This window comes from Salvelinus sp. IW2-2015, linkage group LG23 (genome assembly GCF_002910315.2).
Source record: "Salvelinus sp. IW2-2015 linkage group LG23, ASM291031v2, whole genome shotgun sequence".
Taxonomy (NCBI): Eukaryota; Metazoa; Chordata; class Actinopteri; order Salmoniformes; family Salmonidae; genus Salvelinus; species Salvelinus sp. IW2-2015.
Window position 1 is genome coordinate 39,329,443 of NC_036863.1, and position 23,529 is coordinate 39,352,971.

General features: G+C 44.8%; 1 protein-coding gene across 1 annotated transcript in view; it reads left to right on the plus strand.

The window, feature by feature from the left end:
• The window catches only part of LOC111950321 (ryanodine receptor 1-like), a 74,273-nt gene that overhangs the window by 26,476 nt on the left and 24,268 nt on the right, over positions 1-23,529 (plus strand). Inside the window, exons 41-77 of the mRNA XM_070434616.1 lie at positions 8,165-8,438; positions 8,549-8,663; positions 8,779-8,911; positions 9,161-9,255; positions 9,360-9,495; positions 9,601-9,790; positions 9,905-10,019; positions 10,132-10,252; positions 10,468-10,637; positions 10,818-11,038; positions 11,305-11,395; positions 11,554-11,694; positions 11,826-11,989; positions 12,446-12,524; positions 12,617-12,706; positions 12,826-12,969; positions 13,079-13,156; positions 13,254-13,329; positions 13,445-13,568; positions 13,664-13,779; positions 13,903-13,970; positions 14,097-14,218; positions 14,425-14,474; positions 14,566-14,626; positions 14,733-14,859; positions 14,965-15,076; positions 15,221-15,302; positions 15,400-15,530; positions 15,661-15,981; positions 16,072-16,312; positions 16,508-16,595; positions 17,242-17,334; positions 18,040-18,054; positions 20,671-20,841; positions 20,964-21,023; positions 21,247-21,381; positions 21,516-21,628. Coding sequence (XP_070290717.1) covers positions 8,165-8,438; positions 8,549-8,663; positions 8,779-8,911; positions 9,161-9,255; positions 9,360-9,495; positions 9,601-9,790; positions 9,905-10,019; positions 10,132-10,252; positions 10,468-10,637; positions 10,818-11,038; positions 11,305-11,395; positions 11,554-11,694; positions 11,826-11,989; positions 12,446-12,524; positions 12,617-12,706; positions 12,826-12,969; positions 13,079-13,156; positions 13,254-13,329; positions 13,445-13,568; positions 13,664-13,779; positions 13,903-13,970; positions 14,097-14,218; positions 14,425-14,474; positions 14,566-14,626; positions 14,733-14,859; positions 14,965-15,076; positions 15,221-15,302; positions 15,400-15,530; positions 15,661-15,981; positions 16,072-16,312; positions 16,508-16,595; positions 17,242-17,334; positions 18,040-18,054; positions 20,671-20,841; positions 20,964-21,023; positions 21,247-21,381; positions 21,516-21,628 — 4,663 coding nt within the window. The remainder of the gene's footprint in view (positions 1-8,164; positions 8,439-8,548; positions 8,664-8,778; positions 8,912-9,160; positions 9,256-9,359; positions 9,496-9,600; positions 9,791-9,904; positions 10,020-10,131; positions 10,253-10,467; positions 10,638-10,817; positions 11,039-11,304; positions 11,396-11,553; positions 11,695-11,825; positions 11,990-12,445; positions 12,525-12,616; positions 12,707-12,825; positions 12,970-13,078; positions 13,157-13,253; positions 13,330-13,444; positions 13,569-13,663; positions 13,780-13,902; positions 13,971-14,096; positions 14,219-14,424; positions 14,475-14,565; positions 14,627-14,732; positions 14,860-14,964; positions 15,077-15,220; positions 15,303-15,399; positions 15,531-15,660; positions 15,982-16,071; positions 16,313-16,507; positions 16,596-17,241; positions 17,335-18,039; positions 18,055-20,670; positions 20,842-20,963; positions 21,024-21,246; positions 21,382-21,515; positions 21,629-23,529) is intronic.

Consider the following 23,529-nt stretch of genomic DNA (forward strand, 5'->3'; position numbering starts at 1 on the left):
TTAGACAGCTATGTCCCGAATAAAACCCCCACCTGGGTTTTCTATCATCAGACTGAGCTTATCTCAATTTCGAGGGGGCTAAGGGTTGAGACGAGACCAGTACCTCTATCATAGAGGGAAATAAGGTTTAAGTAGATTACTGAATCTTTTAATCATCCCACGTGGTTAAACTCTTAGACTATCGTTACCGACAGAATAAGAACAAGTCTTTGATATTAATTACTAGTCTGCAGCTAGGAATTCGTATCGTTGGACGCGAAGACCAACAACCGCCGAAACCTCTATTCTATAACGACATGAATCACTCTGAACTCTCCATTCTAACCACCACACAGAGAGAGAGAGGGCGTACAAACTCTCCAACAGAAACAAACTTTTCAACAGAGATCCCGACGACACACTGAGCATAAATATATTGATTGCAATTATTCCCGAATGAGTGAGCGTTCATGTGCAAAGGATTAGCATTTCAATTGTTATAATTATCAACTCTGTAGTGCCTTCTCAGCTGACCCCAACTCCCCTTTTGTCTAACAAGCCGCCATGCCGGTTTAGCCCACTAGGGCACATCCCCCTATCATTTATTTGTAACCATATCTACTTTGTTTGTTTGAGTTATGCATTTCTGTGAGTACTTAGTTATTAAATAAATAAGACAATTGATGTATGGATGACTCATAGTGAAGACTGGGTTCGTGCAGATAACCAGCAATTTACGATGTTTGGAATGAGACTAACGTGAGGTAAAGAATAAATCATTAATCAAAAGACTAAGTGATCAGATATTAAAATATCTGAAAGTTATATTAGGAAAATTATAACGTTGTAATCTGAATATTTTCCTTGGTGCCCCGACTTCCTAGTTAATTACAGTTACATGATTAAGTAGTTTAATCACGTAATAATAATTACAGAGAATTCTTGATAAAGATTCATCTTCAGTTTAATGATGCCAAAGACACGACAGTATCTATATCCACAGTAAAACGAGTCCTGTATCGACATAACCTGAAAGGCCGCTCAGCAAGGAAGAAGCCACTGCTCCAAAACCACCATAAAAAAGCCAGACTACGGTTTGCAACTGCACATCAATTTTCAATCAATTTTATTTTATATAGCCCTTCGTACATCAGCTAATATCTCGAAGTGCTGTACAGACACCCAGCCTAAAACCCCAAACAGCTAGTAATGCAGGTGTAGAAGCACGGTGGCTAGGAAAAACTCCCTAGAAAGGCAAAACCTAGGAAGAAACCTAGAGAGAACCAGGCTATGAGGGTGGCCAGTCCTCTTCTGGCTGTGCCGGGTGGAGATTATAACAGAACTATGCCAAGATGTTCAAAAATGTTCATAAGTGACAAGCATGGTCAAATAATAATCATGAATATTTTCAGTTGGCTTTTCATAGCCGATCATCAAGAGTTGAAAACACACAGGTCTGGGACAGGTGGCGGTTCCATAACCGCAGGCAGAACAGCTGAAACTGGAATAGCAGCAAGGCCAGGCGGACTGGGGACAGCAAGGAGTCACCACGGGCGGCAGTCCCGACGCATGGTCCTAGGGCAGGTCCTCCGAGAGAAAGAAAGAGAGAAGAGAAAATTAGAGAGAGCCAAGATTTTCAAAATTTCCATAAATGACAAGCATGGTCAAATAATAATCAGGAATAATCTCAGTTGGCTTTTCATAGCCGATCATTAAGAGTTGAAAACAGCAGGTCTGGGACAGGTAGGGGTTCCATAACCGCAGGCAGAACAGTTGAAACTGGAATAGCAGCAAGGCCAGGCGGACTGGGGACAGCAAGGAGTCACCACGGCCGTAGTCCCGACGTATGGTCCTAGGGCTCAGGTCCTCCGAGAGAAAGAAAGAGAGAAGGAGAAAATTAGAGAGAGCCAAGATTTTCAAAATGTTCATAAATGACAAGCATGGTCAAATAATAATCAGGAATAAATCTCAGTTGGCTTTTCATAGCCGATCATTAAGAGTTGAAAACAGCAGGTCTGGGACAGGTAGGGGTTCCGTAACCGCAGGCAGACAGTTGAAACTGGAATAGCAGCAAGGCCAGGCGGACTGGGGACAGCAAGGTGCATCATGCCCGGTAGTCCTGACGTATGGTCCTAGGGCTCAGGTTCTCAGAAGAGAAGAGAGAACGAGAGAATTAGAGAGAGCATACTTAATTCACACAGGACACTGGATAAGACAGGAGAAGTACTCCAGGTAACCAACTGACCCTAGCCCCCGACACAAACTACTGCAGCATAAATACTGGAGGCTGAGCACAGGAGCGGTCAGGAGACACTGTGGCCATCCGAAGAAACCCCCGGACAGGGCCAAATAGGAAGGATATAACCCCACCCACTTTGCCAAAGCACAGCCCCCGCACCACTAGAGGGAAATCCTCAACCACCAACTTACAATCCTGAGACAAGGCCGAGTATAGCCCACAAAGGTCTCCACCACAGCACAAACCAAGGGGGGGCGCCAACCCAGACAGGAAGATCACGTCAGTAACTCAACCACTCAAGTGACGCACCCCTCCTAGGGACGGCATGAAAGAGCACCAGCAGCCAGTGACTCAGCCCCTGTAACAGGGTTAGAGGCAGAGAATCCCAGTGGAGAGGGGGAACCGGCCTGGCAGAGACAGCAAGGGCGGTTCGTTGCTCCAGAGCCTTTCCGTTCACCTTCACACTCCTGGGCCAGACTACACTCATCATTGACCTACTGAAGAGATAAGTCTTCAGTAAAGACTTAAAGGTTGAGACCGAGTCTGCGTCTCTCACATGGGTAGGCAGACTGTTCCATAAAATTGAGATCTATAGAGAAAAGCCCTGCTCCCGCTGTTTGCTTAGAAATTCTAGGGACAATTAGGAGGCCTGCGTCTTGTGACCGTAGCGTACGTATTGGTATGTACGGCAGGACCAACTCGAAAGATAGGTAGGAGCAAGCCCATGTAACGTTTTATAGGTTAACAGTAAAACCTTGAAATCAGCCCTTGCCTTAACAGGAAGCCAGTGTAGGGAAGCTAGCACTGGAGTAATATGATCAAATTTCTTGGTTCTAGTCAGGATTCTAGCAGCCGTATTTAGCACTAACTGAGTTTATTTAGTGCTTTATCCGGGTAGCCGGAAAGTAGAGCATTGCAGTAGTCTAACCTAGAAGTAACAAATGCATGGATTAATTTTTCTGCATCTTTTTTGGACAGAAAATTTCTGATTTTTGCAATGTTACGTAGATGGAAAAAGCTGTCCTTGAAACAGTCTTGATATGTTCGTCAAAAGAGAGATCAGGGTCAAGAGACGCCGAGGTCCTTCACAGTTTTATTTGAGACGACTTTACAACCATCAAGATGAATTGTCAGATTTACAGAAGATCTCTTTGTTTCTTGGGACTAGAACAAGCATCTCTGTTTTGTCCGAGTTTAAAAGTAGAAAGTTTTCAGCCATCCACTTCCTTATGTCTGAAACACAGGCTTCTAGCGAGGGCAATTTTGGGGCTTCACCATGTTTTTTGAAATGTACAGCTGTGTGTCATCTGCATAGCAGTGAAAGTTAACATTATGTTTTCGAATAACATCCCCAAGAGGAAAAATATATAGTGAAAACAATAGTGGTCCTAAAACGGAACCTTGAGGAACACCGAAATGTACAGTTGATTTGTCAGAGGACAGACCATTCACAGAGACAAACTGATATCTTTCCGACAGGTAAGATCTAAACCAGGCCAGAACTTGTCCGTGTAGACCAATTTGGGTTTCCAGTCTCTCCAAAAGAATGTGGTGATCGATGGTGTCAAAGGCAGCACTAAGGTCTAGTAGCAGGAGGACAGATGCAGGCCTCGGTCTGACGCCATTAAAGGTCATTTCCCCACCTTCACAAGTGCAGTCTCAGTGCTATGATGGGGTCTAAAACCAGACTGAAGCATTTCGTATACATTATTTGTCTTCAGAAAGGCAGTGAGTTGCTGCGCAACAGCTTTTTCTAAAATCTTTGAGAGGAATGGAAGATTCGATATAGGCCGTAGTTTTTTATATTTTCCGGGTCAAGGTTTGGCTTTTTCAAGAGAGGCTTTATCACTGCCACTTTTAGTGAGTTTGGTACACATCCGGTGGATAGAGAGCTGTTTATTATGTTCAACATAGGAGGGCCAAGCACAGGAAGCAGCTCCTTCAGCAGTTTAGTAGGAATAGGTCCAGTATGCAGCTTGAAGGTTTAGAGGCCATGATTATTTTCATCATTGTGTCAAGAGATATAGTACTAAAACCCTTAAGTGTCTCTCCCGATCCCAGGCCCTCGCAGAGCTGTGCAGATCAGGACAGCTAAGCCCTGGAGGAATACGCAGATTCAAAGAGGAGTCCGTAATTTGCTTTCTAATGGTCATGATCTTTTCCTCAAAGAAGTTCATGAATTTATTACTGCTGAAGTGAAAGCCATCCTCTCTTGGGGAATGCTGCTTTTTAGTTAGTTTCGCAACAGTATCAAAAGAATTTTGGATTGTTCTTATTTTCCTCGATTAAGTTGGAAAAGTAGGATGATCGAGCAGCAGTGAGGGCTCTTCGGTACTGCACGGTACTGTCTTTCCAAGCTGTCGGAAGACTTCCAGTTTGGTGTGGCGCCATTTCCGTTCCAATTTCCTGGAAGCTTGCTTCAAGCTCGGGTATTTTCTGTATACCAGGGAGCTAGTTTCTTATGACAAATGTTTTTCGTTTTTAGGGGTGCAACTGCATCTAGGGTATTGCGCAAGGTTAAATTGAGTTCCTCAGTTAGGTGGTTAACTGATTTTTGTCCTCTGACGTCCTTGGGTAGGCAGAAGGAGTCTGGAAGGGCATCAAGGAATTTTTGTGTTGTCTGAGAATTTATAGCACGACATTTTGATGCTCCTTGGTTGGGGTCTGAGCAGATTATTTGTTGCAATTGCAAACGTAATAAAATGGTGGTCCGATAGTCCAGGATTATGTGGAAAAACATTAAGATCTACAACATTTTTCCATGGGACAAAACTAGGTCCGAGTATGACTGTGGCAGTGAGTAGGTCCAGAGACATGTTGGACAAAACCCACTGAGTCGATAATGGCTCCGAAAGACTTTTGAGGTGGGTCTGTGGACTTCTCCATGTGAATATTAAAATCACCAAAAATTAGAATATGATCTGCTATGACTACAAGGTTTGATAGGATTCAGGAAACTCAGAGAGGAACGCTGTATATGGCCCAGGAGGCCTGTAAACAGTAGCTATAAAAAGTGATGAGTAGGCTGCATAGATTTCATGACTAGAAGCTCAAAAGACGAAAACGCCATTTTTTTTTTTGTAAATTGAAATTTGCTATCGTAAATGTTAGCAACACCTCCGCCTTTGCGGGATGCACGGGGGATATGGTCTAGTGTAACCAGGAGGTGAGGCCTCATTTAACACAGTAAATTCATCAGGCTTAAGCCATGTTTCAGTCAGGCCAATCACATCAAGATTATGATCAGTGATTAGTTCATTGACTTGACTGCCTTTGAAGTGAGGGATCTAACATTAGTAACCCTATTTTGAGATGTGAGGTATCACGATCTCTTTCAATAATGGCAGGAATGGAGGAGGTCTTTATCCTAATAAGATTGCTAAGGCGAACACCGCCATGTTTAGTTTTGCCCAACCTAGGTCGAGGCACAGACACAGTCTCAATGGGTATGGCTGAGCTGACTACACTGACTGTGCTATTGGCAGACTCCACTAAGCTGGCAGGTTGGCTAACAGCCTGCTGCCTGGCCTGCACCCTATTTCATTGTGGGGCTAGAGGAGTTAGAGCCCTATCTATGTTGGTAGATAAGATGAGAGCACCCCTCCAGCTAGGATGGAGTCCGTCACTCCTCAACAGGTCAGGCTTGGTCCTGTTTGTGGGTGAGTCCCAGAAAGAGGGCCAATTATCTACAAATTCTATCTTTTGGGAGGGGCAGAAAACAGTTTTCAACCAGCGATTGAGTGCTGAGCTCTGCTGTAGAGCTCGTCACTCCCCTAACTGGGAGGGGGCCAGAGACAATTACTCGATGCCGACACATCTTTCTAGCTGATTTACACGCTGAAGTATGTTGCACTTGGTGATCTCTGACTGTTTCATCCTAACATCGTTGGTGCCGACGTGGATAACAATTCTCTATACTCTCTACACTCGCCAGATTTAGCTTTAGCCAGCACCATCTTTAGATTAGCCTTAACGTCGGTAGCCCTGCCCCCTGGTAAAAGTGTATGATCGCTGGGTGATTCGCTTTAAGTCTATTACTGCGGGTAATGGAGTCGCCAATGACTAGGGTTTTCAATTTGTCAGAGCTAATGGTGGGAGCCTTCGGCGTCTCAGACCCCGTAACGGGAGGAGTAGAGACAAGAGAAGACTCAGACTCAGACTCCGACTCGCTACATAATGGGGAGAACCGGTTGAAAGTTTCTGTCGGCTGAATGAGCGACACCGTTTGAGCATTCCAACAGCATTTCCCTCCAGAAGCCATGAGAAAGTTGTCCGGCTGCGGGGCCTGTGCGGGGGGATTTATACTAACGTTACTATCTGTACTTACTGGTGGCACAGACGCTGTTTCTTCTCCTTTCCTACACTGAAATTACCCTTGCCTAACGATTGCGTCTGAAGCTGGGCTTGTAGCACAGCTATTCCTCGCCGTAAGGCGATCGTTCTCCTGTATATTATGAGTACAGCGACTGCAATTAGAAGACATCATGTTAATGTTACTACTTAGCTTCGGCTGTTGAAGGTGTTGACGAACCATGTCCAGATAAAGCGTCCGGAGTGAAAAAGTTGAATGAGGGAAAAAAGTTGCGATGGAAAAAACTAAAAATATAAACGGTAATTAAAAACAAAAACAAAACAAAAAAACGTAAAGTTGTCAGCTAGCAAAGTAAAGTTGGCAGCAAAACGCACAGCAACAAAACGCACAGCAACACGTCTGCAGATTCAACAGGAAGTGACGCAGTAGACACACTGACCTTCAATGGGGACAAATATCCACATGGGGACAAATATTGTACTTTTTGGAGAAATGTCCTCTGATCTGATGAAACAAAAATAGATCTGTTTGGCCATAATGACCATTGTTATGTTTGGAGGAAAAGGGGGGAGTCTTGCAAGCCAAAGAACATCATCCCAACTGTGAAGCACCAGGGTGACAGCATCATGTTGTGGGGGTGCTTAGCTGCAGGAGGGACTGGTGCACTTCACAAAATAGATGGCAGGAAAATGATGTGGATATATTGAAGCAACATCTCAAGACATCAGCCAGGAAGTTAAAGCTTGGTCGCAAATGGGTCTTCCAAATGGACAATGACCCCAAGCATACTTCCAAATTTGTGGCAAAATGCCTTAAGGACAACAAAGTCAATGTATTGGAGTGTCCATCATAAAGCCCAGACCTCAATCCTATAGAAAATTTGTGGGCAGAACTGAAAAAGCGTGTGCGAGCAAGGAGCCCTAAAAACCTGACTCAGTTACACCAGCTCTGTCAGGAGGAATGGGCCAAAATTCACCCAACTTATTGTGGGAAGCTTGTGGAAGGCTACCTGAAACGTTTGACCCAAGTGAAACTATTTAAAGGCAATGCTACCAAATGGTAATTGAGTGTATGTAAACTTCTGACCCACTGAGAATGTGTTGAAAGAAATAAAAGCTGAAATAAATCATTCTCTCTACTATTATTCTTACATTTCACATTCTTAATATAAAGTGGTGATCCTAACTGACCTAAGACAGGGAATTTTTACTAGGATTAAATGTCAGGAGTTTAAATGTATTTGGCTAAGGTGTATGTAAACTTCCGACTTCAACTGTAAGTTTAGTTTTTGCGTCTATTACTTTTGATTTTGTACACTAGCTTCAAACAGCTGCAAAAAAAAAATGGGTTATTGAAAAGATATTTCACAGTGGTTTACAATGATTCTCTAGACTCTGAGTGCTTGTTTTGTGTCACATAAACTGACATTTGGCAAACTATTAGAATTTTAGCAACCAGCAAATGGCATAGCGATTCCTGCGTATTGCACCTTTAAAAGCAGTAGGCTGCTCCAGCTGGAGACAACATTACAAAATGTAAATGTCAGTCGAGTCATGGGATAATTTCATTCGGTTTCAACAATCAATCAATCAAGTGATGCCTCTTGTTTATAACCTCCCCTCTCTCTCCTCCAGGTACTCTCCAGGAGCTCATCTCCCACACTATGATCCACTGGGCCCAGGAATCGTTCATCCAGAACCCTGAGCTGGTGCGTCTGATGTTCAGCCTGCTGCACCGTCAGTATGACGGGCTGGGGGAGCTGATCCGGGCCCTGCCCAAGGCCTACACCATCAACGCCATCTCCATAAAGGATACCATGGACCTGCTGGAGTGCCTGGGACAGATCCGCTCGCTGCTCATCGTCCAGATGGGCCCCGAGGAGGAGAGACTCATGATCCAGAGCATCGGGTCAGTAGTACACAGTAGACCAGTAAAATAATTGACTATACAGAGAACTGGATGGATTGAGGATCAACTGGAGGAACTGAGAGTCAACATGAGCCTTCTCTCTCCATCAGAAACATCATGAGCAACAAAGTGTTTTATCAGCACCCCAACCTGATGCGAGCCCTGGGCATGCACGAGACTGTCATGGAGGTGATGGTCAACGTGCTGGGTGGTGGCGACTCCAAGGTAAAGTGGTTACATGGCTCATAACAACAGGATCAATGCTTGGCTGAACATGGGAATGCGTTAAATGTTATTACACCGTAGTCAGTGGATTCCCCTTGCATGTGTTCCTCCGCAGGAGATCAGATTCCCTCGCATGGTCACCAACTGCTGTCGTTTCCTGTGCTACTTCTGTCGTATCAGTCGCCAGAACCAGCGTTCCATGTTCGACCACCTCAGCTACCTGCTACAGAACAGTGGCATTGGCCTTGGTGAGGGACATTGATATCTTCCAATTGGCTCATTCATCCCCCCCTCCTCTCACTTGTAACTATTACCCAAATCGTTGCTGTAAATGAGAATGTGTTCTCAGTCAACTTACCTGGTAAAATAAGGGTTAAATCAAAAATCTTCTGCCAATACAAGTTTGTATTCTTATAAGGTTAGGTTGACACAATCCCTCTAAAGGCAGAGTAGTTTTGCTGTGTGTTGGGACTGAACATGTCATGGATGTCTTTCAGGAATGCGTGGCTCCACCCCTCTAGATGTGGCTGCAGCATCCTGCATTGACAACAATGAGCTGGCTCTGGCTCTACAGGAACAAGACCTGGAGAAGGTTGGACAGCCTCAACAAACACGTGCAGTTTCTCTGATGCAGCCGTGTATAGCACATTGGTCATCTTTCTTTCTGTCTATTTTGTCCTGTGTTTTTCCTCCCAGGTGGTGAAGTACCTCGCAGGCTGTGGGCTCCAGAGCTGTCCCCAGCTCCTGGCTAAGGGTTACCCTGACATTGGCTGGAACCCGTGTGGCGGGGAGAAATACCTGGACTTCCTCCGCTTCGCTGTCTTCGTCAATGGTCTGTGTTTGTGGACCTCGTAATGGAATACACTACTGTTGGGATGATGTCTTTCTGTTTACCTTTCATCACTGAGCGTGGTTTGGCTCTATGCCCCCCCTGTAGGAGAGAGCGTAGAGGAGAATGCCAACGTGGTGGTGCGTCTTCTGATCCGTCGGCCAGAGTGTTTTGGCCCGGCCCTGAGAGGAGAGGGTGGGAACGGCCTGCTGGCTGCTATAGAGGAGGCCATCAAGATCTCTGAAGATCCTGCCAGGGACGGCCCCACTGTGAAGAAAGACAGGCGCTTCCCCGGCATGTAAGAGCCAAACCACTGAGGGACTGATTGAATATCTACAGTATTTACTAGTGTAGTAGATGAGAACACGTTCTCCTTTGACACGTTTTGTTGATTCTTCCTTTTCACTGGTAGGTTCCCTGGTGGGGAGGAGCAGCATGAGGAGAACAAGGTTCACCTGGGGAATGCCATCATGTCCTTCTACTCAGCTCTCATTGACTTGCTGGGACGCTGCGCTCCAGAGATGCATGTGAGTACTGAGCATTGGAAAACATTCAGAGAGAAGCCAAGGGTTAAGGAATGGAGATGGCAAGCTGCTGCGGTTCATTCTAAGACGTTGCTATTTTTTGTTTGCCCCGCAGTTGATCCAGGCTGGGAAGGGCGAGGCTCTGAGGATCAGGGCCATCCTGAGGTCCCTGGTGCCTATGGAGGACCTGGTGGGAGTCATCAGTCTGTCTGTCCAGATACCAGACTTTGGAAAAGGTGAGTCAGAGGCAAAACCATTTGTATTCAATGAACTCTTGTGCTGGCTCAAGGAAGGAGAATATTGATGAGGAAATGGAACTAAAGAGGGTTTCAGTTTAGTTTGATCACAATATATTCCATTTTATATCTGTAATTAGTCAGAATCGTTAAATAATGTGAATCCTAACATTATTCTCCTCTTCAAATTCCCTCTGTCTTTTTGTGACGTCTAGATAACAGCGTCATTGAACCCAAGATGTCTTCCAGTTTTGTGCCGGACCACAAGGCTCCCATGGTGCTGTTCCTTGACAGAGTGTATGGTATTGACAACCAAGACTTCCTGCTTCACGTGCTGGAGGTAGGCTTCCTGCCTGACATGAGGGCAGCTGCTTCTCTGGACACAGTGAGTCATCCTCTCTCTATCTCACTACTCATATACACTACATAAGGCATTCACTTTGTCTGCTCTTATGTTCCCTTTTGATTTAGGTGTCATATAAACACTTGCTTTGTATTGAATAGGTAGTGTGTGGTCTTTTGAATGCAGAGAATGTGACCGTTTAAATGGATTTCTCCCCACTAGGCGGCTTTCTGCACCACAGAGATGGCCCTGGCTCTGAACCGCTACCTCTCTCTGGCCGTGCTGCCCCTCATCACCAAGTGTGCCTTTTTGTTCGCTGGCACTGACCACCGGGCCATCATGATCGACTCCATGCTGCACACCATCTACCGGCTGTCCCGCGGACGAGCCTTCACTAAGGCCCAGAGAGATGTTATAGAGGAGTGTCTCATGGCTTTGTGCAAGTGAGTTGGACTTATTACCCTGGCACGGTTCACCTTCTAACTGTCGTTATCTAAAATCTGTCTTTCTGCATTGCGTAAGTGGAATTTCTTTCTTTGTTTCCCCTATAAGTTAATGTTAATGTCTCCTTGACATTGGGATGTCCTCTTCCGTAAACTATTTGTACAGTGAACTTTTAGTGAGTTGTTTAACCTTGATGCATTTATTTATTTATTATTATTTATTCAGATTATTTACATGTGCTTATTTATTTGCCTCTATTTCTTAGGAATCTGCGGCCATCCATGTTACAACACCTGTTGAGAAGGCTGGTATTTGACGTGCCAATTCTCAATGAATATGCCAAAATGCCACTCAAGGTATGGACATGTCGTAACCTGTCATTGGACAATCAAAACGTTATAGAAACAAAACAAATAAATGAAGATGGCCACGTCAACATAGTCAATGAATTTATCATCCAGATGTTAGTATGCCAGATTAAGCTGATTTCATCCTCTTATTTTGTTGGCTGCAGCTTTTGACCAATCACTATGAGCGTTGTTGGAAGTACTATTGCCTGCCCAACGGCTGGGGCAACTTTGGAGTGTCGTCAGAGGAGGAGCTGCATCTCACCCGCAAACTCTTCTGGGGCATCTTTGAGTCCCTGGCCCACAAGGTTACACTATTACACTGCTCTGTCAGCTGCATAGAAACCTAGGAAATGTTTGCCTCCAATAAGAAAACGTTGATATGGTATATCATTGTAGATTTTTTTGTTGTTGCCATGTCCTCTGGTTCTGGTTTCAGAAATTTGATGCTGAGCTGTTCAAAATTGCCATGCCGTGCATATGCGCCATTGCTGGGGCCATCCCTCCAGATTATGTAGATGCCAGCTACTCCTCCAAGACTGAGAAGAAAGCTTTGGTGGATGCAGAGGGAAACTTTGATCCCAAACCAGTGGAGACCACAAAGTGAGAAGGCAGTAAACCAATAAGAGAATACTCTAAAACTATTTATAAACTGGGTGGTTTGAGCCCTGAATGCTGATTGGCTGAAGGCCATGGTATATCAGACCGTATACCACGGGTATGACGAAACATTTGTTTTACTGCTCTAATTGCGTTGGTAACCAGTTTATAATAGCAATAAGGCTCTTCGGGGGGTTTGTGATGTATGGCCAATATACCACGTCTAAGGGCTGTGTCCAGGCACTCCGTGTTGCGTCATGGGTAAGAACAGCCCTTAGCCGTGGTATATTGGCCATATACCACACCTCCTCGGGCCTTTATAGCTTAAATAGATAAGACACAGTATCAACGGATAGTGTTGATATTTTCATAAATATTACGCAATATCCTCTGATTTTAGCTACTGTATAGTAAGTTATGACTATGGCGTACTGAAGTCTACTATGTTTTGTATTCTAGTACTATCATCCCTGAGAGATTGGATGGCTTCATCAACAGATACGCTGAGTACACACATGACAAGTGGGCTTTTGAAAAGGTCAGTAAAAATATCAACTTGAAGTGTTTGTGTATCAACATCAGTTGCACTGTGTAACTGAAGTAATTTGCTGCATGTCTGTTCACCTGCAGATTCAGAATAACTGGACGTATGGAGAGATGTTGGATGAAAATTCAAAAACTCACCCCATGCTCCGACCGTACAAAACATTCTCCGAGAAGGTAAGAGGCACAGTTGATCATTTTCTTCCGCAATGCATAGTGATTTCTGTCAACCACCGCAGGTCTTTATGTTGCTGCTCACTGATGCCCTCAGTCTGAAACGATCTCTTCCCTTATAGGACAAGGAGATCTACCGTTGGCCCATCAAAGAGTCCATGAAGGCCATGATTGCATGGGAGTGGACTCTGGATCAAACGAGGGAAGGAGATGAAGCCAAGACTGAGCAGAAGAAGGCAGCTCGGAAGATCTCTCAGACTGCGCAGGTACAGAGAAGTGGGAAGATCAAAAAAGGATGAATAACCGTTCTTCAGATCAGACAGAGATGATGAAAAGTCTTAATGAATGTTACGAACACAAGTATGTGTATTTCAGGCAACATATGACCCCAGCCATGGCTACAGTCCCCAACCAATTGAAATATCCCACACGGCACTGTCAAGAGAGCTGCAGGTATGATGACACTGAAGTTTGGACCGCCCGTCTTATTTGCTTCACACGTTGTTATTTGACCATGTTTTTCACTTCTTTTAATTTCTCATTTGCCCAGTCAATGGCAGAACAACTTGCAGAGAACTATCACAACACCTGGGGTCGAAAGAAGAAGATGGAGCTGCAGTCCAAAGGTCAGAGGTCATTCTGTTCTGGGGGGGGGGGGGGGGATATAGACTACGGAGTTACCAGTCACCTTTTGCTTTTAGCAACGTAAATGGCAACTGTGTGTGTTTTGACTGTGTGTAGGAGGAGGCGCCCACCCTTTGCTTGTGCCCTATGACACCCTGACAGCAAAGGAGAAGGCACGAGACAGGGAAAAGGCTCATGAGCTTCTCAAATTTCTTCAACTCAATGGATTTGCAGTCACCAGGTAAAAGGAGAGTCATTGACGTGATAGAAGTCATTGACGTTATAGAAGCAACTGAATATGTATTAACAAGTCATGCTTTTTAATGCTTTCTCTAGGGGAATGAAAGACATGGAGTCAGACATCTCATCTATCGAGAAGCGCTTTGCCTATGGTTTCCTGCAGAAGCTGTTGAAGTGGATGGAGATCGCCCAAGAGTTCATAGCTCATCTTGGTAGAGTGGGCTCTGGGAGGAGGGTGGATGATAATAACCAATGAAATAGTGCTCAGTTAATGTCAGTGTTGACATTTCACTTGTTAACAACACTCCAAAATGTTGTCTTGTGTGTTTTTCCAGAGGCTGTGGTGAGCAGTGGTAGAGTGGAGAAGTCGCCTCATGAGCAGGAGATCAAATTCTTTGCMAAGGTGAGAGCAGAATCACTTTGAAACAGGCCCGTGTCGAGGGGAGGACAGATGACATTTGATTCAGCTGTTGCATGTTTACTGCAGGGGTATAACAATATATGTGATGATGAACTGTGTTTGTCTCAGATCTTGTTGCCCCTGATCAACCAGTACTTTAAAAACCACTGTCTGTACTTCCTGTCCACACCGGCCAAAGTCCTGGGTAGTGGAGGACATTCCTCTAACAAGGAGAAAGAGATGATTGCCAGGTAACTCTCGGTCACATCGTATTAAGTATATTGTTACGCCTCACTTTAGTTAGTCGGCTGTAGCCACTTTTATCTCTATTCATCCTCTCAAGTCTCTCTTTTGAACCTGTGCTGTAATTTCTCCTTTTCTCTTACCTTTATTTTCATAATTCATTCCCTTTCTCTGCATTTCCTTCTCTTTCTGTTGGATTTCTCTCCTGTCGTAGTATCTTCTGTAAAATGGCTGCTCTGGTGAGACACAGAGTTTCTCTCTTCGGTAAGACATCTGCATTGTCCTGATGATTTAGTTCTGTCTCGTCCAGTCAGCCGCTGTCTTTTCCCTTATGTTTTCCTCTGCACTATTTAAGGGAATGATGCTGCTGCTATTGTCAACTGTCTTCACATCCTGGCACGATCACTCGATGCAAGGTAATCGGGCACTTGTCTGAAACGTTTTCACAATCCGAATACAAAAGGTATTGGATCAAGATTTTCCCATAGCCGTACTTATTCCTCCCTGCTCCCTATTCCTCAGGACGGTGATGAAGTCTGGGCCTGAGATTGTGAAGGCAGGGCTCCGGTCGTTCTTTGAGGGTGCAGCTGATGATATCGAGAAGATGGTGGAGAACCTCAAACTGGGCAAGGTGTCTAAAGGCAACCAGGTAAGAGCAAAGTGTCTACAAGTGAAACAGGTAGGAATGGAACTATTCCAGAACTGTTGCCTTTTGGTCTGACATGTCTTGTCCTACTGTATGGTCCGTCTACAGCAGGTGAAAGGCGTGTCCCAGAACATCAACTACACCACCATTGCTCTGCTCCCAGTCCTCACCTCCCTGTTCGACCACATCTCTCAGCACCAGTTTGGAGATGATGTCATGCGTGAGTCATATGCCATCACAGCATTCATGTGATGACACAGCATTCCAGTTTACTTACTCTCAAAACTGTGAAAAAGTGTCTTGTTGATTTTAAAAAATGTAAAAGATTTTTTTTTCTTTGTGTCTGTGTGTTCTTGGTGGTCAGTGGATGATCTCCAGATGTCGTGTTACCGCATCATGTGCGCCATCTACTCCCTGGGCAGTGTCAAGAACCCTCATGTGGAGAGGTGAGACTGGATTAGGCTCTGTTTCTCTGTGTTAACAGTACAGCTATAAAAACCTGATCATCTGTGAGTTTGACTGGCCTTGACATCCCTCCTCCAGGCAGAGGCCAGCCCTGGGAGAGTGTCTGGCCCATCTGGCGGCTGCTATGCCTGTGGCCTACCTCGAGCCCCATCTCAATGAGTACAATGCCTTCTCTGTTTACACCACCAAGACCCCCAGAGAAAGAGCCAGTGAGTGTCCATCTGCTTCTGTGACGTGTTCTCTGTCCAACCCCTGACTTTTGAGTTCCTCAACACTCTATCCTCTAACCTCCCGTCTATCTCTCGGTCTCTCTCGCTCTGTCTCTGTCCATGTCCATAGTCTTGGGTCTGCCCAACGAGGTCCAGGAGTTATGCCAGGACATACCAGAGCTAGACATTCTGCTGAAAGAGATCGGGGACTTGGCAGAGTCAGGTGCCCGTTACACTGAGATGCCCCATGTGATCGAGATCACTCTGCCCATGCTGTGTAACTACCTGCCCCGCTGGTGGGAGAGAGGATTAGAGAACTTCCCTGAGCTGGAGGGCCAGATCTGCACCGACGTCACCTCTGACCAGCTCAACCAGCTGCTGGGCAGCATCATGAAGATCGTGGTCAACAACCTGGGCATTGACGAGGCCTCCTGGATGAAGAGGCTGGCTGGTGAGGTTGCCACAATGCTGTGTGTGTACTATGCCTGTCTGTGTGTGTTTTCTTGCCATCTCACCATGGCCACTCCTCTTCTATCCCTAGTCTTCTCCCAGCCTATTGTGAGCAGGGCCAGGCCAGAGATGCTCAAGTCCCATTTCATCCCCACCATGGAGAAGCTGAAGAAGAGGACAGGGAAGGTGGTGGCCGAGGAGGACCACCTGCGTATGGAGGGGAAGGCCGAGGGGGACGAGGAGGAGGGCACCATCAGGGATGAGTTTGCTGTGCTCTGCAGGGACCTGTACGCCCTCTACCCTCTCCTCATCCGCTATGTGGACAATAACAGGTACAGCACACAGGCAAACTAGTGGCCAGTCATGTTTTTTCTTTAGAAATGTACACCCTTTCATAGCCAGTATTTTACTGTAACAGTCCATGTCAGAAGCCATTCCCCCTGCCAGTTGTCTTTGCCTACATGTGTGTTGTGGTGTTGGCGGTCTCTCGGTCAGTAGGACCTTAAAGAGATGTCCTCCATTTGCAGGGCGAGGTGGTTGACATGCCCGGACCCAGATGCAGAGGAGCTCTTCAGAATGGTTGGAGAGGTCTTCATCTTTTGGTCCAAATCTCATGTGAGTAAATGGTTGAAAGGTGACAACTTTTTCTGTCATATCACCAGCAGCATACCACCCTGCGTCCCACTGCCGGCTTGCCTCTGAAGCTAAGCAGGGTTGGTCCTGATTGGTTCCTAGATGGGAGACTAGATGCTGCTGGAAGTGGTGTTGGAGGGCCAGTAGGGGGCACACTTCTCTCTGGTCTTAAAATGATTGAATCCCAATGCCCCAGGTCAGTGAAGGGGACGTTGCCCTGCGTAGGGTGCCATCTTTCGAATGGGACGTTAAACGGGTGTCCTGACTCTCTGTGGTCATTAAAAATCCCATGGCACTTTTCGTAAGAGTAGGTGCGTTTACCCCGGGGTCCTGGTTAAACTCCCGACCTGGCCCCATTTCCATCATGGCCACCTAATCATTCCTAATTGGCATATATCACTCCTTACCGCTCCACCATGCTAGCTGATGTGTGGTGAGCGTTCTGGCACAAAATGGTTGCCATGCGTCACCCAGGTGAGTGCCACACATTGGTGGTGGATGAGGTGAGTTTCCCCCCTTACTGTGTCAAGCTCTTTGAGTACCTCAGTTGGTGCTATATAAACCCAATCTATTATTATTATTATTATTATTGTTATTCCTCTTCTTTCTCTTTCTTGTGTCTCTGTAGAACTTCAAGCGAGAGGAGCAGAACTTTGTGGTGATGAATGAGATTAATAACATGTCTTTCCTCACTGCTGACAGCAAGAGCAAGATGAGCAAGGTGAGACCGTCTGGGGTTAAAGAGCCGTTCAGTTACCTTCAGCGTTGAAATGTTGTGACATGTTAGACCGATGTCAGAGGATTTGGCAAGACTATGAATTTCTGAAACGTCGATCATAAGTGAGGTCATCATTTACGCCTCAGAAACAATGGAGCCGGCGTTTCGTTTCACGTCCTGCGTCATTTGCTTTCAAATGTTTCAACAGCAAAAAAAAAAAAAAGATGTCTCACGTACTTAATTGTCAATTCATTTTTTTTTATCTTCTCCTAGCCTATTGGAGCTAACCATGTTGTGTTTACTTTACCAATACAACTCGGGTGTATCTTTTTCAAAATTGTGTACTTGATATCTGCATAGTACAATGCTGTATCATCACTGACAATAACCCTACAGAAAAGCCTCTTCTTTCAAGTCTTTTCCCTACGACATCTTCAGCAGGTATTGTATATTGGAAACCTTTAAAAACATTTTTTTTTTTTTGCTAGATCATTTTGGCAACTTTTCAGCCATGTTTTTCATGCCGGCCTTGGCCTCTCTCTCTCTCTCCGTTTGAGGACTAAGAGAAGCATACGATCCTAATCTATAAGATTACGCCGTGTATATGTCAGTAGAGAGGTCGGGTATTGTAGCGATAGCAGGTGTGTTAAGTGTTCTCTCTTTGACTGTCCCTTGTCCTCTTTCTCTGTGTTGATGCTGGGTTTCCAGGGCAGCGACTCAGAGGTTAGACTTTTGTTTCTGCACGACCGCTGTGCTGACCGCATGGCACCTCACTTTGAGGGGCTTTTCATCAACCCCTCCGACACACTGGCACACCGGGACACCACAACCACACTTCTAGCGTGTTCCAATACAACACCCACACACAGCTAGCGGCCAAATACTTTGTATATAGAGACAGGTGTGCATGTCCACTCAGTAACTAGCTACGTGTTTCGCACTCTACTGCAACACCAATGAGACGAAACTGGGTCCAGTATTTCACATGTTTATATCTGCACTGTGACACACAGAAATAGAAAACAGTTGGTCTGAATTGACTTACATGCGTCACTGATATGCTTTGGATCCAGTTACACTGTCGACAACACTGGAGACAGGCTTGTGTTCACATATCTAGACGGTGACATACACTCAGCTAAACGTCCAACTCTTAATCTCTCATAAAACATTTACTGGTCATCTGCATAGAATTACATTCATAAACACACTTGTGTGACAGGCACAGTAGAAAAGGCCAGATAAAAGCGGCATACTGATACAACACTATTGGACGAAGGGCCGGGCCATCGTGGGCCACCCTCAGTCCTGCCAGTGTGTGACGGGGGGAGTCTGGAGGAGCTTGATGAAAGTACTCTGCCTTAGAGTCGGGCTCATGGCACTAGGCTCCGCACGAGGCCTGCCCAAAGCAGCAGTGGGAGCAGAGTGCCATCATCCTGCCAATGAGTTTGCACTTAGTTGATTGTAGTTGGGTTGGAGTCATCTTGTCATGTCTTTACTTGTCTGTTGAAGGTTGGTTGGTCTATAGCGTTTGTGATCAAGCTCCCTCCGCAAGGGGATGTTGTTAGCCCCTCTCTCTGCGCTCAGCACTCACTCCCTTTAACTGTGTCAGACCATGGCTTAGCTTCTTCATATCCCCCAGTCAGTCTCCACCCACCCACCTGTCCCACTTTAACCCTGACCCGACACTATATTTAACAGGACTGAAGCAGGTCTCTGGGGACAAGCTCTATACTACCCTATGTAGAATATGCCCGATGTGACTTTTCCTCACCTCATTCTATTTTAATCAAACCTGTCTTCTAAAATCTCCCCTAAAACCATCACACCCACCTTCCTCTAAACTAGCCTTATTCGTAACACACTCCTTGCATTGAAGTACTGGTTTGGAGAAGCGGTTGAATCTGCCTGGACTTATCAGTGGCTTTGAAACACTCCTACCACTCACACACACACACACTCACAGGGAAACGTAACGGGGAAAAGCTAGATGCACTTTTTTCGGCATGAAGGGCGTACTCTGAGATGCAGATACATAGAGCCGGTCACTGTAACACATTGTTCTCACTTTTCACCACTGCAGATTCCCTTAGTCCTTCAGTGCATTTATCTACGACACATTCTCTGTTCATAGCGACTTTGCCATAGAAGTAGTAGTTAGAATACTAATTTAAAAGGATCTCTATGGGCTTTGCATCCTTTCCTGTTCTGTGGGGCGGCCATTACTGTGAGGTCCTCTGTTATCTTCACTCCTTTGGCCATCCTCAGCCTGCTGTATGACACATATACACACACACACACACACACAGACACACATACACGCTTGCTGGGGACGTCAGAAAGGGCAGACAACAGACAATGTTCCCTCACAGAAACAGCACAGGAGTGCGGGAGGAGAGCACAGGGGCGACGGGACGTATCCCACGGACATTTGGTTTGCTTGTGTGATTTGCTAGTTGGTAGCTAACACCTTTAGTCTGATTCTAGTTCCCATCAACATGATGCTACTAACAGCAAATAGTTTTGTGTGTTTTCAACAGGAGCGTCTGTTACTCTCCGACACCATGTAACGTATTCATTCTTCACCTAGTTCTGCTGGTGCCAAACCCACCTGAGAAACATACTGTAAAAGGTTGTTTTTCACCAGTGTTTCCATCGAATGCTGGATGATGTTTCATGTGGACGTAATGTGTGTGTTGTAAGCATGTTTTTATCTGTGCAGTTTGACTGATTTCCTGTCCTACAGATTAGAATGATTCCTTTCAGTTGTCGTCCCCCAACCCCCATCACCTTCCACCCTAGCCCCAACCCCCCAGTCCTTCTCAATCCAGTATTACATTCTCACATTCCCCTCCCCTTACCAGCCAGGAGTTCAGAGATTCGGATCATTATGGTGCTGAGATGTAGCCCTCATTCTGGGTATCCCGTAGGTTGCTCATTCAGTACATTGCTTGTCCACGTGCGGCAAACACTGAAGGCTATGATAATGTAAAGGAAGTGACCTAGACTGAAGGGTTCAGAGAGGAGTCCATGGCTCTTGATATTACAGGGTGTTAATTATTGGTATGGTGATAGCTACTGTCCGGTTGAACAGGTAGGTGGACACTATCTAACTCAACAGGTCATTCAAATGAGAAGCAATGGTCACATGTCCACTGGAATACAGGTAGCAAGTTGGGAATAATGCGTGTTGTGACATTGAATCAGTGCTGTCGTGGGTTCAATGCTAAGCAGTGTTAATTGATACGTGGTACAGTGCCCCCACATAGTGGTTGTGGCGCCAACCGTATGTATGAGGAAGACATGCGTAACGCCTTGGTCCCTCCTTATGTTCTCCAGGCTGGTGGCTCAGACGTGGAGCGTACCAAGAAGAAGAGACGGGGAGACCGTTACTCGGTGCAGACGTCACTTATTGTGGCTGCCCTGAAAAAGATGCTCCCCATCGGCCTCAACATGTGCTCCCCTGCAGATCATGAGCTTATCAACCTGGCCAAGATCCGATACTCGTTGGTAGTGTGCCCTCGGCTGTCTTGAATAACTCTGCCATAGTAACCATGTAGACTAGTCTTATGTGCCGGACCATAGGGCAAAGAAATTGTTCCCAAAATAAATATCAAAACATTTTCTTCCAGAGGGACACCGATGAGGAAGTAAGGGAGTTCTTGCAAAACAACCTGCATCTTCAAGGCAAGGTAAGATGGAGTGGGTTGGTACAGTAAAGTGATACATGGTGTTCCCCCAGCTGCAGTGTTTGTTCCCCCAGCTGCAGTGTGTGTTCCCCCAGCTGCAGTGTGTGTTCCCCCAGCTGCAGTGTGTGTTCCCCCAGCTGCAGTGTGTGTTCCCCCAGCTGCAGTGTGTGTTCCCCCAGCTGCAGTGCGTGTTCTCCCAGCTGCAGTGTGTGTGTGTTGTGTCCAGGTAGAGAACCCGTCCATGCGCTGGCAGATGTCCCTGTATAAGGAGATGGCAGGGAAGGCTGAGGATGCTGACGCTCCAGAGAAAGTGGTGAAGAGGGTGCAGGAGGTGTCAGCTGTGCTCTATCACATTGAGGTGGTGAGTAGAGTAATACACCCATTTTCAATCCTACAGCATCAATATAATCCTACAGCGTCCCTATAATCCTACTTGACACACATGGCATGATGTCAGTGGTGCCGTTTCTCTCAGTTCTTTCTTCTCTCACTTAGACGGAGCACCCCTTCAAATCCAAAAAGATGGTGTGGCACAAACTGCTGTCCAAGCAGAGACGCAAGGCTGTGGTAGCCTGCTTTAGGATGACGCCACTCTACAACCTACCCAGGTCAGAGAGACTACTACAGTCTTGTATTCAAACACATATACACAGCGTGTACAAAACAGAACATATTAAGAACATATATGAACATTCAGAGCATATATGTTGAGAGAATGCCAAGAGTGCGCAAAGCTGTCATCAAGGCAAAAGGTGGCTACTTTGAAGAATCTAAAATCTAAAATATATTTTGCTTTGTTTTAACACTTTTTTGGTTAATACATGATTCCATATGTGTTATTTCATAGTTTTGATGTCTTCACTATTGTTCTACAATGTAGAAAATATATAGTGTGTGTGTGTGTGTGTGTGTGTGTGTGTGTGTGTGTGTGTGTGTGTATATATATTTACAGTTGAAGCTGGAGACTCATATCTCCCTCACTAACTTTAAGCACCAGCTGTCAGAGCAGCTCACGGATCACTGCACCATTTTCATTTATACATTTTTTAACCAGGTAGGCTAGTTGAGAACAAGTTCTCATTTGCAACTGTGACCTGGCCAAGATAAAGCATAGCAATTTGACACATACTACAACACACACCCGACACATTTGACCCAAGTTAAACAATTTAAAGGCAATGCTACCAAATACTAATTGAGTGTATGTAAACTTCTGACCCACTGAGAATGTGATGAAAGAAACAAAACCTGAAATAAACCATTCTCTCTACTATTATTCTGACATTTCACATTCTTAAAATAAAGCGGTGATCCTAACTGACCTAAAAACGGTAATTTTTACTAGGATTAAATGTCAGGGATTGTGAAAAACTGAGTTTAAATGTATTTGGCTAAGGTGTATGTAAACTACCGACTTCAACTATGTATGTATGTATGTATGTATGTATGTATGTATGTATGTATGTATGTATGTATGTATGTATGTATGTATGTGCGTGTGTATACACATGCATCTTTTTAAAATATATTTTCCTTTAACCCTACCACCCCCCTTCCCCTAATTGGAGTAAACTAATGAACAACAACACTTATCCTTCTACTTTTCTAGCTTATACATATATAGATTTTACGTAACTATTTTACAATAGTTATATTTAATTTGTTTTAGTCCCACCCTTCAGCTCCATTCAACTCCTCCCATCTATCTCTTAACACCATCCATATTGGATTTCTATTTTTCGTATATTTTTCAACTGCGCTGTGATGCTTCACAAAAGTTCTGAACCTTTCTATTTTCATAGTTTCTACAGATTGTAAATTCCTGGACCTGTGTCCAAAAACTAGCTACATATGGACAGTACCAAAATAAATGACCTAATGACTCTGTCAGAGCAGAGCTGGGAAGCTTGTATACCCATATATATATATATTTATAACATTCTATTGGTTGCAAGAGTTTTGTATAATAATTTCAATTGAAAAGGTTTTGAATCCGGTGTCGTTTTTCGTATAATTTCATAAACCACGTTCCATGGAATCGATACATCGAAAATGTCTTCCCAACTATTTTGCAATCTATATGGTACAGCTGTTTTATTTTTTGGTCCTTAAATGAAACTGGTACATATTTTAATTTATCACAATTTTCCTTAACAAATGTTGGTCTTTAATGCAGGGCCGACAGACCAGTTCCTTACTTTTTCCACTTTCCTCTTTCATTTTTGCGTTAATGCTGCAATTAGTTGGTTGTAATTTTGGGTAAAGCAGACATTTCCATATATTTTYGTTAACTGCATGTGTGACATATCTCCACCAGTTCTATTTATGATATAATTTACAAAGTTTATACATAAAAAAATTAAATAATAATGGTTCTTTTATATTTGAGTAAATATTTGTTGTATTATTTGTTCTGTTTTTTCTGGTTGATTAAACTGAAATTGCAACCAACGTTCTATGGCTTGTTTTAAAAATAATAATATTTGTATCGTTTTCAAATAAACGAAAG